Source organism: Channa argus, chromosome 20 (genome assembly GCF_033026475.1).
Source record: "Channa argus isolate prfri chromosome 20, Channa argus male v1.0, whole genome shotgun sequence".
Classification (NCBI taxonomy): domain Eukaryota; kingdom Metazoa; phylum Chordata; class Actinopteri; order Anabantiformes; family Channidae; genus Channa; species Channa argus.
In genome coordinates, this window is record NC_090216.1 from 6,490,239 (window position 1) to 6,503,780 (window position 13,542).

The window sequence follows — 13,542 nt, forward strand, 5'->3', positions numbered from 1 at the left end:
TTTATTCGACATAACACGGCTGTTTATTGTAAACATTTTTTAAATTATCGGACATTTTCTATGTTCTTATAGACGACGATTGATGCTTTTAATGGTTTTGTGTGTGTGTGCTTGTTCTATTGGGTGTCATACAACGTAAAGCAGCTGGAACAAGGCAAAACAATTGTCCTCTAGGAATAATAAAGTTGTTTGAATTTTGAATTTTACATTTGACTGTATTTTAAACCACACGAATTTAAGCTAACTACAGCTTTTCTTCTCAGTAATAAATCAACAACAGTATCCAACTTAAAAACTCTTTAAGCTTACAGAAGATGTGTGTTTAAATCTATAAATATATATTTCTGTAGTATTTACCAAACAACTTCAATTAGACTCAGGAGACTAGACCACTAGAGGGCATTGTTTGGCTGCATATGATGAGACTGGAAGCATTGAGGACACACTTTTTAAAGAGACAGCTTTGTTCCATTTTAACAAGGTTTTAAATGAAGTGAGATTTAAAAAAAAAAGTTTTCTTTCATGACATGTTGTTCTGTCAGGGAAAAAAATATGTGTGTGCTCTTGGCACAACCTTCAGTAACTACCAAAATCATTTGTCATTTTAGTAATCGGTGAAAATAGGTGAGAGGATTGTTACAGTGCAATGCAGAAGTGAGTAATGACATATACTATATTTATTCAATAACCAAATAATTTCTACAATGTTAATACAATGGTGTTAATACAGTTGTTTCTAAATAAACTATATTTTCTATATTATAATTTAAAATTAATTTAAAAGCTTGTTAATTTTGGAGCCTTTTTATTAGCTTGCTACATGGGAAGAGAAAGATATGCAAACAAACAAACTTTTTGGAACAATTTTGCAGTAATATGGTACATACATGGCCTCAAACTGAAGGTCAACGCAAAGCCTTCTCTTTTTTTTTTAAGCTAATTTCCCAGCTAAATATTCTTTTAGTTTCAGTGGCTATCAAAAAACTTTCAGCTATTTGATTTTGTACATTAATTGGTTCTTTTTTTTAAATAAAGACTCAGGTTTGTAGTGTTCTGTGAAGAGACTTTAAGATTGCCTGCATTGTATGTACTATACTCTGCAGGGACAGGTAAGGTGAAAGAGAATTGTTCAGACCATTTCCTATTCTGAGCCACAAATCAACACCTTACTGAGACAGTGTCAGTCTAAAAGCGAGGCCAGCCTTTGTCAGGAAAACATAATTCTTTCCCTTCCACTAATGTAATGATGACATCTCCTTCTTAGCCTACTGTGGTTAACCCTTGATTTTTTTATATAACCCATGAAAACATGTCAGCAGTGAAGCTGTGAAGTACTAGAGAATAGCATATTTAATTTTCATTGTTCTGTTAAAACTCATTCTCCACACCAATTTATTTTATCTCAAGCTGAACTGCTCCAAAGGCGAGCAGTCTTTGGAGAGGAGTGTTTTTAGTATGTTGTTTTTCACAGCTGCATAGATCACAACAGAGCTCACACATCACAATGGATCCTTCATCACTAGCATCACCTGGTGGTTAAAAGGCACAAATACACACACACATTCAGGTTTGCCATGTAGGAGGCAGTGTATCCATATCAATGAGATGGACTCTTTCATGCAGCTGCAGCCTTGAAACCCTGGGTTGCTTCTGAGTTTGTGTGTGTGTTTGTGCGTGTGTCTTATCTAGAAGCCATGTCCATCCTCCTGTAATAAGCCGAAAGAGCAGCTGTGTAGTCTCCCCTCCCATAACTGTCCACCCACCCTGGCACACAGAGTAGAGGTTGGTGGGGTCACTATGTCCTTGAAATCTTTGAAAGCCCTGGAAGACATCATTTCTAGATAAAGATGGCTCAGTTTAATGAGTGTGTTAGTTTTTTCTTTTGTCACAATTCTTCATACACCCACATTTGACATATAAATTTTACTCAAGCAGAAATAATATAGTATACAAATTTTAGAAAGGTTATGAAAAAAATCCACAATATACATTTTGCACAGAACACCAAAATAAAGGTGACATTAAATATAGAACTTTCATTTACAAACAATAACCATAATTACACTACGAGGGTAATTACACATCTTTCACTTAAAAATAAAGGAAAACTGAAAGGTTGGAGGGGATGTTGAGGCACGGAGAGCTACGCCAGAACGAGTATATGAGTAGATTGTTAATGAGTAGGTCCCTGTAGGGTGCTTCTTAATGAATATCTTTCAATCATAATGTTGAATGTTAAATGAGGGTTGATTTCTCAGTGTGTGTTTGCTGATATCCCCAGCATCAAAACCTTTGCTAAACTGTTCCAAAGTCATTTAGTTAATTACATTATCTTGGGATACCAGATGGATGGTGTTTGTTACATATACATGAAAGTGAAATCTGTTTACTTCTTCTCCAACTGTTTCTACTTCTACTTGTGATGTAAATTTATTGTGATGCAGTAAACTCCACCCATCTGGTGCATCATGGACAAATAGAACGAAGCACACATTTTAAAAGTAGAATTTTTTAAAACTTTAAATAAAATAGAATGCAAAAAGTCTATTGCTCCTTTGAAAGACAGTCAGGATTCTTGTTTCACATCCAGGCTCAATGTATTGGCCAAGGAGTACAGTGTCACATGACTGGTCTTTGGTGATGTCCATGCAGAGGAACTCTCTGTCCGGTAAATCTGTGCCCGGGTTTTAAACAGGCCAAAGCGAGCTGCGAAGAGAAAAAAGTCCATTCTGAAGGTGCGTGTGAAGAAGGCATAGAGGAAGGGGTTGGAGCATGAGTTGATTGGGTAGAAGAGGACCAACAGGAGTTTAGATTCTGAGACTGTAATGAGAGGGAGCTTGAGGGCAGCCGAGATTGCAAAGAAGGAGATAGGAGCCATGCAGATGAAGTCAGTGAAGATGAGGACGGCCATGCGTTGGGCGATGCGGGTGTCGGCGTGGGCTGGTGCTGATGAGGGGTTGCGGACGGTCAGGTAAATGCGGAGGTAACAGCCGCAAACACAGATGAAGGCCAGGATATTGAGGAGGAGGAGAAACACCACATAGACCTGAGACACCAGAGACTCCACGTCCATGGGCAGGCAGATGCTCACCTGCACCACAAACAAGTACAGATGCATATTCAAAAACTTACTTAATCCCCACCTTAAACCTCGGACTACTAGGCAGTCTTATGGACTAGTCGATCACTGGCTAAAACCATCTCATAGTGTTTGTTGACCAGTGGGCTTTACTGTATGAACAGACTCCCACTGTATGTGTGTGAATTATTCTAGATACATACGGACAGCTGGGAGGTACACAAAAATACAACAGCCAATTGCAAGATTTTCGCAATAATTCCTCTCTTTCTGTAGGTGATAGTATTTTTTGTTCAAACTATACAAATACAGTGTCGATTTAACTGCATGATCATTTAGGAGGCTGTAGTTGGTGTTGCTTTTCTACTGTTTTGTTTTATAAAGGCAGTTATTTAACCTAGTTGCAGTGATATAAATAGGGTAGTTTTTTAGTGGTAGTGGTTGAGTGATTTGAGACCATTTAGCCAAGTCATTCAATTTCAGCAGGGAGCCTTTACAACAACCCATTCAGAAGAATTTGCACTTCCATTAGGGAGAAGTTGCCGGTTTAATGAAGCACCCACCTTGCCATAGCTGCTCACCCCAACTGTGGGCAGCAAAGCAGCAAGGGAGGAGAAAATCCAACCTGCTGTCATGACAATACACGCGTGTCTCAGGCGGAGTTTGCGATCGAGCCTCAGAGCATGTGTGATAGTGTGCCAACGCTCCACGGTGATTGCTGTCAATGTGAACACTGACAGCTCACTGGCAAACACCTGCAAATTACACACAAACACGTTTTCTATTCAGCTGTGTACACTGATGAATGTTGTCGTCTACCAGGCTATCATATGCATGCAAACACACCGTAAAGAAACCTGCAGCACTGCATCCCACACCCATCTGCCAGTCTATGGCATAGTTGTAGTACCGTCCCTGGGTGAGTATGTCTATGGTTGCTATGACTACCAGGTAGATGCCCATGCAGAGGTCAGCAAAGGCCAAGTGACACATGAGGAACCGAGGAACAGTCAGCTTGGAGCGGCTGCCTGGAATCACATCAGTGGAAAGAGAAAAAATATCAGACTGTGGTGATGCCAACACAATTAATAAATGTCCTTAGTTGGATATTTGGAAAAAGTCATCATTTTTCATCAAGTGAAGAAAAGATGGAAATAGTGTTTAGAACAAAAAGACAAAGAAACATGAAAAGGAAGGAAATTAGAAAAGGCAAAACGCTCCTACATTACAAAAAGTGTAAAAAAGAGAGGAAGAGGAAACAAATGATGAGACAAAGTAGGAAAGAAAAAAAATAATAAAGTAGGACAGGAAGCAAACCCCTACAGGTGATGTTTGCAAGTCATTTTATTTGTGGTAACTGAGACAGTTTCAAAATCTTGGTGCCTAAAGCAGGCAGTGAAAAACATGCTAATAACCATGAGATGAAGAAGAAGAAAAAAAAGAAGAAGGAGGAAGCTGACGTGCAGCTAGTTTCAATGAACAATGACTGTCAATTATAAAATGAGAGTAGATGAAGATGTAGGAGCACAGGAGCACAGGAAGATGGCAGTAATGCAGTAAAAATCTTCGTCTTCTTCTTTTTCTTCTTCAGATCGTTACTTTTTTCCACACTCCAGCATAGTAGGTGGCAGTAATGCACCTTAAAGTTGGATTCCACCCGCCAATAAATATGAAGAAGAACAAGAATGACAAGAACAATATGAAATGTTAATGACAGGAAAAGGACTGGTTGAGTGAACTTAATAGACTAAAGACAGAGGTCTATGTGTGTTTGTTGATTAGTAACAAGAGAGTTAGCATAGTGAAAAGCCTTAGTAGGTTCCGGCATTTTGATGGTTAGATTGGTTCTTGGCCTGATATTAAATGCTTTCCAACATGTGGTGGCTTGGCTGGTTTACTTGTAATGTTTGGCTCTGCTGGGATGCTGGTTGTCATAGCATGCAGGGTAGTTTTTTGTGTGGCCTAGTTGCTTGATAGTTTGTTTGATGGATTTGAAAGATCTAGAACATTACTGGGTGGTTCTAGGATGCTGGAACACACAGCTAATCCTCGTGAAACAACATTGGTTAAGCCAGCAAACAGAAGCGATGATCAAGCCTGGACATTATCAATAACTAAACAAAATAATCAAATTAAGTAGACTAAAAAGAGAATATGAATAAAGTATGTCCTCCACAGCAGTATCTCATCATTCACCTGAACATCCCTTGTCAAGAGGAATGCACAGGAATAATCACAGTATATACTGTATGGCACGACCCTAATCTCATGTCAAATGTGCAAAATATATCTACAAAGTGCAAATTAGTTAAGTTAAGTAAATAGTACGTTGGCATCTCAAAGTGTTGAATGCTGTGAACACTGAAGTAAAGTGTACTTGACAGGTTAGACCTTTGGAAAATACAAGTACTTGACTATTTACTTGTGTTAAGTTGGTGTGTCATTAGTTTGCAGCTTTAAAAACACTACTCTAATATGAAATCACATAAAATAATAAAAAGAAAGAACACAAAACTAGACGATGACAACCAAGCTCAACACAAAATGCCACAAACCAAGGTAGAATACGATACAACACAAATTCTGCCTTTAGAAATGATGCTCTGGCTCAATACCTAAAAATACGAGGAGAACCATTGCATTTCCCAGCAGTGCAAGGATGGAAATGATCCAGATGAGGACCCGAAGGGGGGTGCTGGACATGATGTCCTCACAGGGGTTAAAGTCATCTGGTGCCGGGCTGCAGGTGATGGAGGTCGAGTTGGAGCAATGGTCCCTGTAGAAGTGAAGATTATCCTGAGCCTTTGGGTGGGAGCACAGGGAGTTCCACACCGATCTGAAACACAACAACACCCACAAAGTTCAGAAAAATGAATTAAACTCCAAAAAATGTCCAATTTTTTCTTCATTTGCAGGATGTACTGTATAGGCACCTTTTGAATATATTTACCGGTTTCTGTGTATTTTGTGGAAGGCGCAGCAGTGGGATGGGTATGTCAGGTCGGCCTGGTGCAGTTTGGTGAAGAGCTGCAGAGGAGGAAGTTCTTTCAAATGGAAGGTGGACTGTGCGATCAGCCTCTGGAGGCCCCCAAGGATGGAGTCCGGCAAGGAGCTGAGAGCTGTGTGGGAGACGTCCCTGCAAGAACAAGCACAAACAAGTGAGAATTTAACACCAGTAACTGAAACTGTTATTTCACTTTCTTGCAATTACTTGCATTCACAATAATGTTTTTTTTTAATGCAAGTATGAAGATGTCAGAAGCTGTTAAATATGGAAACATTCAGTTGGAATTCCTGAAAACATTATTACTGATCCGATCTAGGTTGTGACTAAACTAGCGGAGAAGTCACTGATGAGGAGATGTACTCTGGAGGCCTTGAGAGAAGTGATAAAAATAAAGCAAAAAACTAAAAAATTTCTAGCAATAAAACCGTAAAAGTCAAATTTCCTGAAGCACAAATTGATGGAGGGAACTACAGTTTGATTGCCAAGTGATTGCTGGGACATGGAGTGAAGAAAACATCACAGCAATGACAGCACAAAAGATTTTTTTTGTCTGATTGCCACTTCAAAAGAAATAGGCATCTCTTAGTTTGGAAATAAAAAGATTAAAAATCCCTCTCGCTAGGTAAATTTAAATTAATTCACCTGCTCTTGGTTTATTTTTACCTTAAACCTAGCATGTGTGCTTATTTTTTTTCTAATCTTCCCACACATGTCACATTGTTTTCTCCTACATCCTGATTTTAATAAGTGGCGATGAAGAGGGTGAATCATGTAGGCATGAGTTACTGTTAGATGTCATGCTTACAGTACCACCAACTCACTGGAACCCACAAAGGCGTTGGGATTGATGTGAGTAAGCCGTTGGTTGCCTCTCAGGAACCTAAGACAGAAAGAGACAAAGAGAGAAATTAAACATGTAAACTACTTGTCTTTTTATTTTTCAAAATCTTCTCTTTGTAATTGTGTCTGCTTGTGACTCACAATCTGTGCATTTTTGTGCCGTTGAAGGCGTCACTTGCCACCTCCTTGATGCCATTTCTGGTGAGCCGTCTGTCATTAGAAAGAGGAGCCAAGTTACAGTCATGTGGTTCCAACACAGAAGATTCCCAACAGTCAACTTATCTGACTATCAAAGCTAATTTTAGTGAATGTGGCTCTTTTGTTCTCTGTATCTGAAGCTGCACAAATGCAGAAAAGTTTGGTCAAAAACACAAAGAATGTATTTATTATGTAAGACTACTTCTTTTCTTTCTTTCCTTTTCTGCTTTGTAACAATCTGGACTTTGAAGGCTAATGGCAATCTGCATGCATTATAGATGGGTTTAATATGGTATAAGACATATTCAAGTTTTTAGTAAAATAGCAAGAGGACAAAAGAACTTCATTATCACTGTCAGTCAGATCGATAGCACTCTCATATCTTATAATACCGTAGAACAACCCTGTCACTGTAATATTATATTGTATTTCTTGACTTATTTTAACTGCTGCAGAACCATTTAGGCTGCATGTGAGCTTTCTCTTTTTCTCAATCCTACCTTTATTTTTGTATTTCAAACAGGAGAAAACAGAGGCACCTTTTAAGTGCAATATGAAAATATCTCACTCATAGTATTAGAAGCCTGATACAAAGGGAGAACATGATTTTCAGCCGCTTAAAAAGAGGGACGATGGAAAATAGAGTCGAGATGTGTGTGTGTGTGTGTATAAAGAGAGAGAGAGAGAGGTAAAGAGTTAGAAAAGTTCAAAAAAGGGAAAGAAGTGGGAGAAGATGGAACTCAGCAAAAAGGGCAGAGAGCATTTCAGGGAACATTCATCGTTGCGTATGTAATGCCCACTTTGCGCTGTGTGAGGGTGGCGTCAGTGTGTATGTTTCTAAAAAAGAAGAAGCATGAATCCCTTACATCTCCTGGATAGTCTGAGTGCAGAGGCCTCTGAAAGCACTGGCAGGGACTCTCTCTATGTGGCTGTTCTCATGCAGGTCTCTGAGCAGCACAAAGATCAACAACACATGATAAACAACAAATACAGAGAAATAAATAGTACAAGGGCTTTTTCTAATAGAAGAAAGCAGACGTGGCAAATATATGACCACTTTGAATCTGTTTCTTTTTTGAAGCAGAGACAGTTTGAAGATGGATTTTAAAGGTTAGAGACCAGCGAGTGATGCTTTACAGGTCTCCTCAGTGTGTAGGTTTTAACTGCAGTGTTACTTTTTATTCTGTGCATATTTAAGTCTGTGTGCATAATAGAGCCTGTACTTTCAGGTCATGTGAGAATAGTTGTGTGTAGGTGTGTGTCTGGGCATGCATTTGTATACTGACTCGAGACTTACAAGAGAAAGCCACTGGCTGTGGAGTGGATCTTGGTGAAATCTGGAATAATTCTCAGTCCAGTGTTGGAGATGGTCCTGTGTGATGTGCAGATTAAGCACCAAATGTTACTACATTCCCACGGTGCCCTTAGAACAACACACACTCTGTTTGGTGACTCAGAGTGATACAAATTGGACAATGTAGTAAGCTGCATTTATTGTAGTGGCCAAGATTAAAAAAATGTAAAACTGAAGAGATTCCAGAGAAAATTCAGAAGGATTCAGGTGTGAGAGTAACAAATCATCGTGTTTAAAGAGCCTCTTGTTTCAAACAAGACAAAGAAACAAAGTCAACCTTATTCTAATTATGTATTAGCATTAGCTACGTGTCTTATAGGAAATTGTGGTAGACTTTTGGCATTGTATGCAAGTTTATATTATATTGTTTAATGCAACCTGCAAGATGCAATGCCTGGTAACTTCATTTAACAAATTAAGAGGGGGGCTGATTGTAAACATATCATCACATACAGTAAATTCAGAAAATGTTTCAGAGACAATTCAGAATACATAGCTGTTGCACTAAGGTGCCCTGGTTTTAAAGTTTAATAGATGTAATTGTACATTTTCCACCATAGTCTGCTCTGTTTATGTGTCCCAGTTCTCATAAATTGGGACAAACACAAGAGTAATAGTTATGGTAATGGCAGTAAGGGATTTTAGCAACATACATTCCCTTATTTGCAGTTTCAAAATACATACACAATACAACCGACTTTTTTTTTTGTAACACACACCTTGGATAAGTTGTGTTGTAGAAAAACTTTCTTGGGAAGTTGACACTTCATTTCTCTTCTAAAGGATCTGAACTAATTAAAAAATGATGTGTCTGGTCATATGGGGGCCCATTACAAGTAGTTCTGTCACCCATGACCCATTTTGGACTCACACTCAACACAAAAAAACAGAAACATATTCCTCTCCGCTGCACTGGCAGTACTCACAGATACTGTAGTTTCTTGATATTCCTGAATGCATCTGGATGGATGTAACTCAGGTGTTTTGACTTTGTTATGGTTCTGAAAGAAAAAGCCACAGTCATGTTCTCATTTATGTGAATGAGTGGTTGTACAAATACTGGGTTTCACCACTGCCATTATCCTGTCAGCGATACTTACATCTCAGTGAGACTGGAGAGATTGGAGAAAGCGAAAGCTCCAATACTCTCCAAAGCTACATTTTCAGAGATGAAGCTGAGGGAAACACAAACATATAAATGAAAACTATGACACAAAAATCAAAAGGTCAGATATCAGGTCTTCATTGTGTGAAATATTTAGTCTGTGTCAAGCTTTGTCATAAACTGTTTGGGTGATCAGTTCTTTTTAGACTTTGCAGCCCTTCCTGTTCCATAACAGAGACTAAACACTTAAACATGTTGGATAAAATACGTCATGAGTGGCGGATTTTAGAGAGCTGTATACTCACATATCAGCAAGCTGAGGGAGGCTGGCGAAGGCAAATGCACCAATACTCTCAAGCATGTCATTCTCCAGTATCATACTAAGGTTAGAGGTAGTGAAGGGAAAAATGAGAAGAGACAGTGTGAGAGGAGGTAAAGGAGAAGCTCTATATGGTGCAAACGTGCTTTTCAACACTATTGAAGCTTCAGCTACAAACAAAACAGAAGGCATCTTCTTGTATTCTTTCATTTGAGAAGATTGCAGCCCTCACTAAATGCAAGAAAGCAAAGAAAACGTCAGACTTGAATATGTTTTTCTTTTTTTTATTTCCTTTTTTGGAGAAATATGCTCCTAAACTTATACAGTTGTGGAGAGGTGCTGTCAAAGTGTCTTGATGACTCCAACTCCAAGGACTTCTCTGGCAGCAGTTTGGAAAGTTTCACTTCTAAAAGTGCCTTTCTAACCAATGAGACAATTTCCATGTTTTTTGCTTGACTTTGTTTCGGAGTTTATTTTTTCTTTCAATTTTAACTTCAGTAGGACAACTGCCTGAAGGACTGTGCAAAACGTGACAGAGCCTAAAGACTGTGAAACAGCAAGACCAACTGCTGCTGATCAAGGACTGACTTCTAATCAAGGATATGTCTGAAAGGTTCCAAATTCTACTGCTGTTGTTACCATGGCCTCTTCTAACGCAGTGATTTGCTAAGCTCCACAGCCAGTCAGAGTGGTCTTTCTCACTGACGGACCAATGCTGACTGACACTAATTAAACATGTCAAAGCTGCTGAAAAAAGCTGTTGATGGGGGAACAACAATGTGGGACACATTGCAAAGACTAGGCCAATGGGGCTCATAGGGGAGCTGATTCATCGTCTCGAGGTGCCATGGCCCTTAAAGTGAAGCAGATCTGTTTTAGAGCAGGTTTTGATTCTGATTTTCACGCCACTGCCATCTTAATTGCTGTTTGTAGCTTTACATATAACTAAAGGAAGCTTGTCTGTTCACAGCTTTAGGTTCGACAATAGGAAGCTCAAAGTGCAACCAGAAGGTGCAATTAACAATTACAAGGAACTCCGCAGATGCAATTAGCGTGTAAATTACTATATGAAATTTGTTAAATAAAGAAATAATTTGATCTGAGCAATTCCCATCTGATGCCTGTAGATAGTGAAGAGACAAATATCATTTATAGCACAATATGTCTCCGTATTTCAAAGCCTTCTTTTTTCAAATACTGTTAATGTTAAGCTTGTAGTTTCAGTATCTCCATCGTAAATAAACTTTATTAAGCCTTTTTTTTGGTTTGGAGGAATATTGCCAAACCCAGGTAAAGAGAAATGTGACAGTGACACCTCATTATAGATCTTTCAACCCCCCCATCCCCCCAACCTATATTTGGATGATCCATATCGGGAGTGTTTAGACTAGCTCAGCTCATTATGTTCCACATCAGAAAATAAACACGAATACCAGACAAACACACTTACAGTTTCCTGAGGTACTGCATGCTGGTGGGGGCGCCCTGAGCAATCACTCTAATCTGCGTCTGCCTAACGTGCCTGTTAATGCAAAAACAGAATGTCATCAGCCAAGACAAGTAATTGGTGGTATTTTTAGGTGTATGAGGGATGTGCACGTGATCTGATTCACATTTTCACATGTACATCAGCATTAAATCAATGTGCATGTTTTGCGTACAGGACGTCTATAATGGTTCCCAAGCTTGTTTTTGCATCTGGTTGTTTTTAGAGTGCATCTGCAGTGGCCCTTCAATGCTGCATACTTGTATGCATCCCCACTGTTCCTAAGCCTTGACCTTCGAACAAAATAGATGAGAACACACACATCGCCGTCTGGCAGTCTACAGCGCGACTCTTGGGAATAGTTGCTACTTCTGCCACTGTGTATGTCCTCATTTGTGTGTGTGTGTATGCTTGTATGCAGTGTATATTTTTAGTATATGTTTATTTTTGATGTTTGCGCAAAAGCCTCAGGCTATCCTAATCTTTATGCTGACCCCCATCGTCATCCCCCTCCTGCTTTCTAGCCTTGAGATTCCTTCAAAATGTTTCAACAGCAACAACAGATCAGTGTTTACTCCAAGTGGCAATGTTACCTCATCCAGCTCTATGTCACTGTGTCAAACACCTAAACCACCGATGCTCAGTTACCATTGTTGGAGGCTAAAGCTACACTTTAGCTTTTACAGGTAACAAAATCAGCCCTATCAGCACTTGTAAAAGTTATTAAATTTCAAAACAACAATCATTTCCACCTTTCACGCAAAGATGCTGCATGTTATCCAGCTTGGAAGTAAATGCCTGATGTAGCTGTCTGGTCAGATTGTAGGTTCGAAAACTGGAATCTGCCTTTTGGCATTTGTGGGTAACATCTTACCTTGTGACATTTGACATTTGTGTGAGCATTGACAAGGCAATACACAGCCTGCATGCAAACAGTGTGTGTGCGTGTGTTTTTTTTTTTTATGTAAAAGATGAGATTTGCTGATGTTCTGTGAGGAGGAATGCTCTCAGTGTAACCACGGCATCTTCAACCTGTGGCTAGTCGGTGGGCTCTGTAGAAATCTGTGGTTGCACTGGGACTTGCTGAAGTTGATTCTACATATATTCCCTCCTGCACACAGCATTGGCTCAGTGCAAACATTAGCCAAGACGAGATGAGCAGGCATTAGAGAGGAAGGTCTAAATGATTATGAATGCTCATGAATGGGTTTCATTGAATGAGTAGGCATTGCATATCCCCCAAATGTAAATTGAAGAAAAGAATGGGAAATACTATTGTGGGATGTAGCTCTCGAATTCTGACTTGTTTCATGAGTAGTTTCCCTCTGCTCAACTATAACAATCTCACGCAGTATGAGAGTATTTAGTCCATTAAAACAGCTTTATAAAATAAGGCAGCTTTATAAAAGTTACACACTGGATAGAAAATGTACTAAACAGAGATGCTATTAAGTTGCATTATGGGATATATAGGGCCATGAATACTAATAGATGAAATGAAATGAAAAAATATGAAAACAATTCAATGATTCGTACAGAAAAGACTGTAACTACAGACTGACACTGTCATTACCAACACCTTCAGATGACATTGGGTGGAACACGGTTTGGTTCACAACTGCATCCCAACACTGATGCAGATATTTGTATGAATGAACTTGAATCTGTCTCTGTGTGTGTGTGTATACTCACAGGCATTTAATTTTGCTGGAGATGTTCGAAGGAATCTCTGTGACGTCCAATCTCAGCTGGTAGCAGGAGTATGTGGTTTGCTTTTCCAAGCTGGTTTCAGGTTTAATGTTCACCTCAGACCCGGGCACTGACGCGGCTGCTGTCTCAATCCTTACAGTTATCAGCATTGTGAGGATCATCCCCATCATCATTGCATCTGTTTGAGTCTAGTTTGATCTATTTTATCTTATCTATTTTCAAATGTTATTTCTTCTTTCGTCTTACTTAAATTGTATCTGTTTTCCTGCCATTTTGTCTCCCACGTGGAATTTACATGTATGCAGGCCTTGTTCCATCAGAGCCCAGGCTCCACATTTAATTAGAAAGTTTTTGTCGCTTTATTCGTTCGTTCGCACGGATCACCATGATCCTGAAGGTGCAGGGAACAGAAGTTTCTGAGGTTCTTTTGTACATTTCTACCAT

The 13,542-nt window shown here is 39.3% G+C and overlaps 1 protein-coding gene across 1 annotated transcript; it reads right to left on the reverse strand.

The window, feature by feature from the left end:
* Nucleotides 1-898: 898 nt before the first annotated feature.
* fshr (follicle stimulating hormone receptor) lies at nt 899-13,296 on the reverse strand. The gene is made up of 14 exons (XM_067489246.1): nt 13,081-13,296; nt 11,353-11,424; nt 9,889-9,963; nt 9,579-9,653; nt 9,405-9,479; nt 8,422-8,496; nt 7,991-8,071; nt 7,068-7,136; nt 6,892-6,966; nt 6,030-6,215; nt 5,695-5,915; nt 3,926-4,107; nt 3,643-3,834; nt 899-3,091 (listed from the first exon to the last, which is right to left on the reverse strand). Exons 1-14 carry the CDS (start codon nt 13,269-13,271, stop codon nt 2,567-2,569), a joined length of 2,094 nt encoding a protein of 697 aa, XP_067345347.1. The 5' UTR covers nt 13,272-13,296; the 3' UTR covers nt 899-2,566.
* Nucleotides 13,297-13,542: the final 246 nt, after the last annotated feature.

Bases quoted from the DNA above. Each gene is read 5' to 3' on its own strand.
- fshr (XM_067489246.1), bottom strand. From the start codon at position 13,271: ATGATGATGGGGATGATCCTCACAATGCTGATAACTGTAAGGATTGAG. The intron at 4,108-5,694 runs GTATTGAGCCAG...ATGTGATTCCAG, and splicing joins GGTTCTCCTCGTATTTTTAG to GCAGCCGCTCCAAGCTGACT. The intron at 3,092-3,642 runs GTGGGTGCTTCA...TTTGTGGTGCAG, and splicing joins GGGTGAGCAGCTATGGCAAG to GTGAGCATCTGCCTGCCCAT.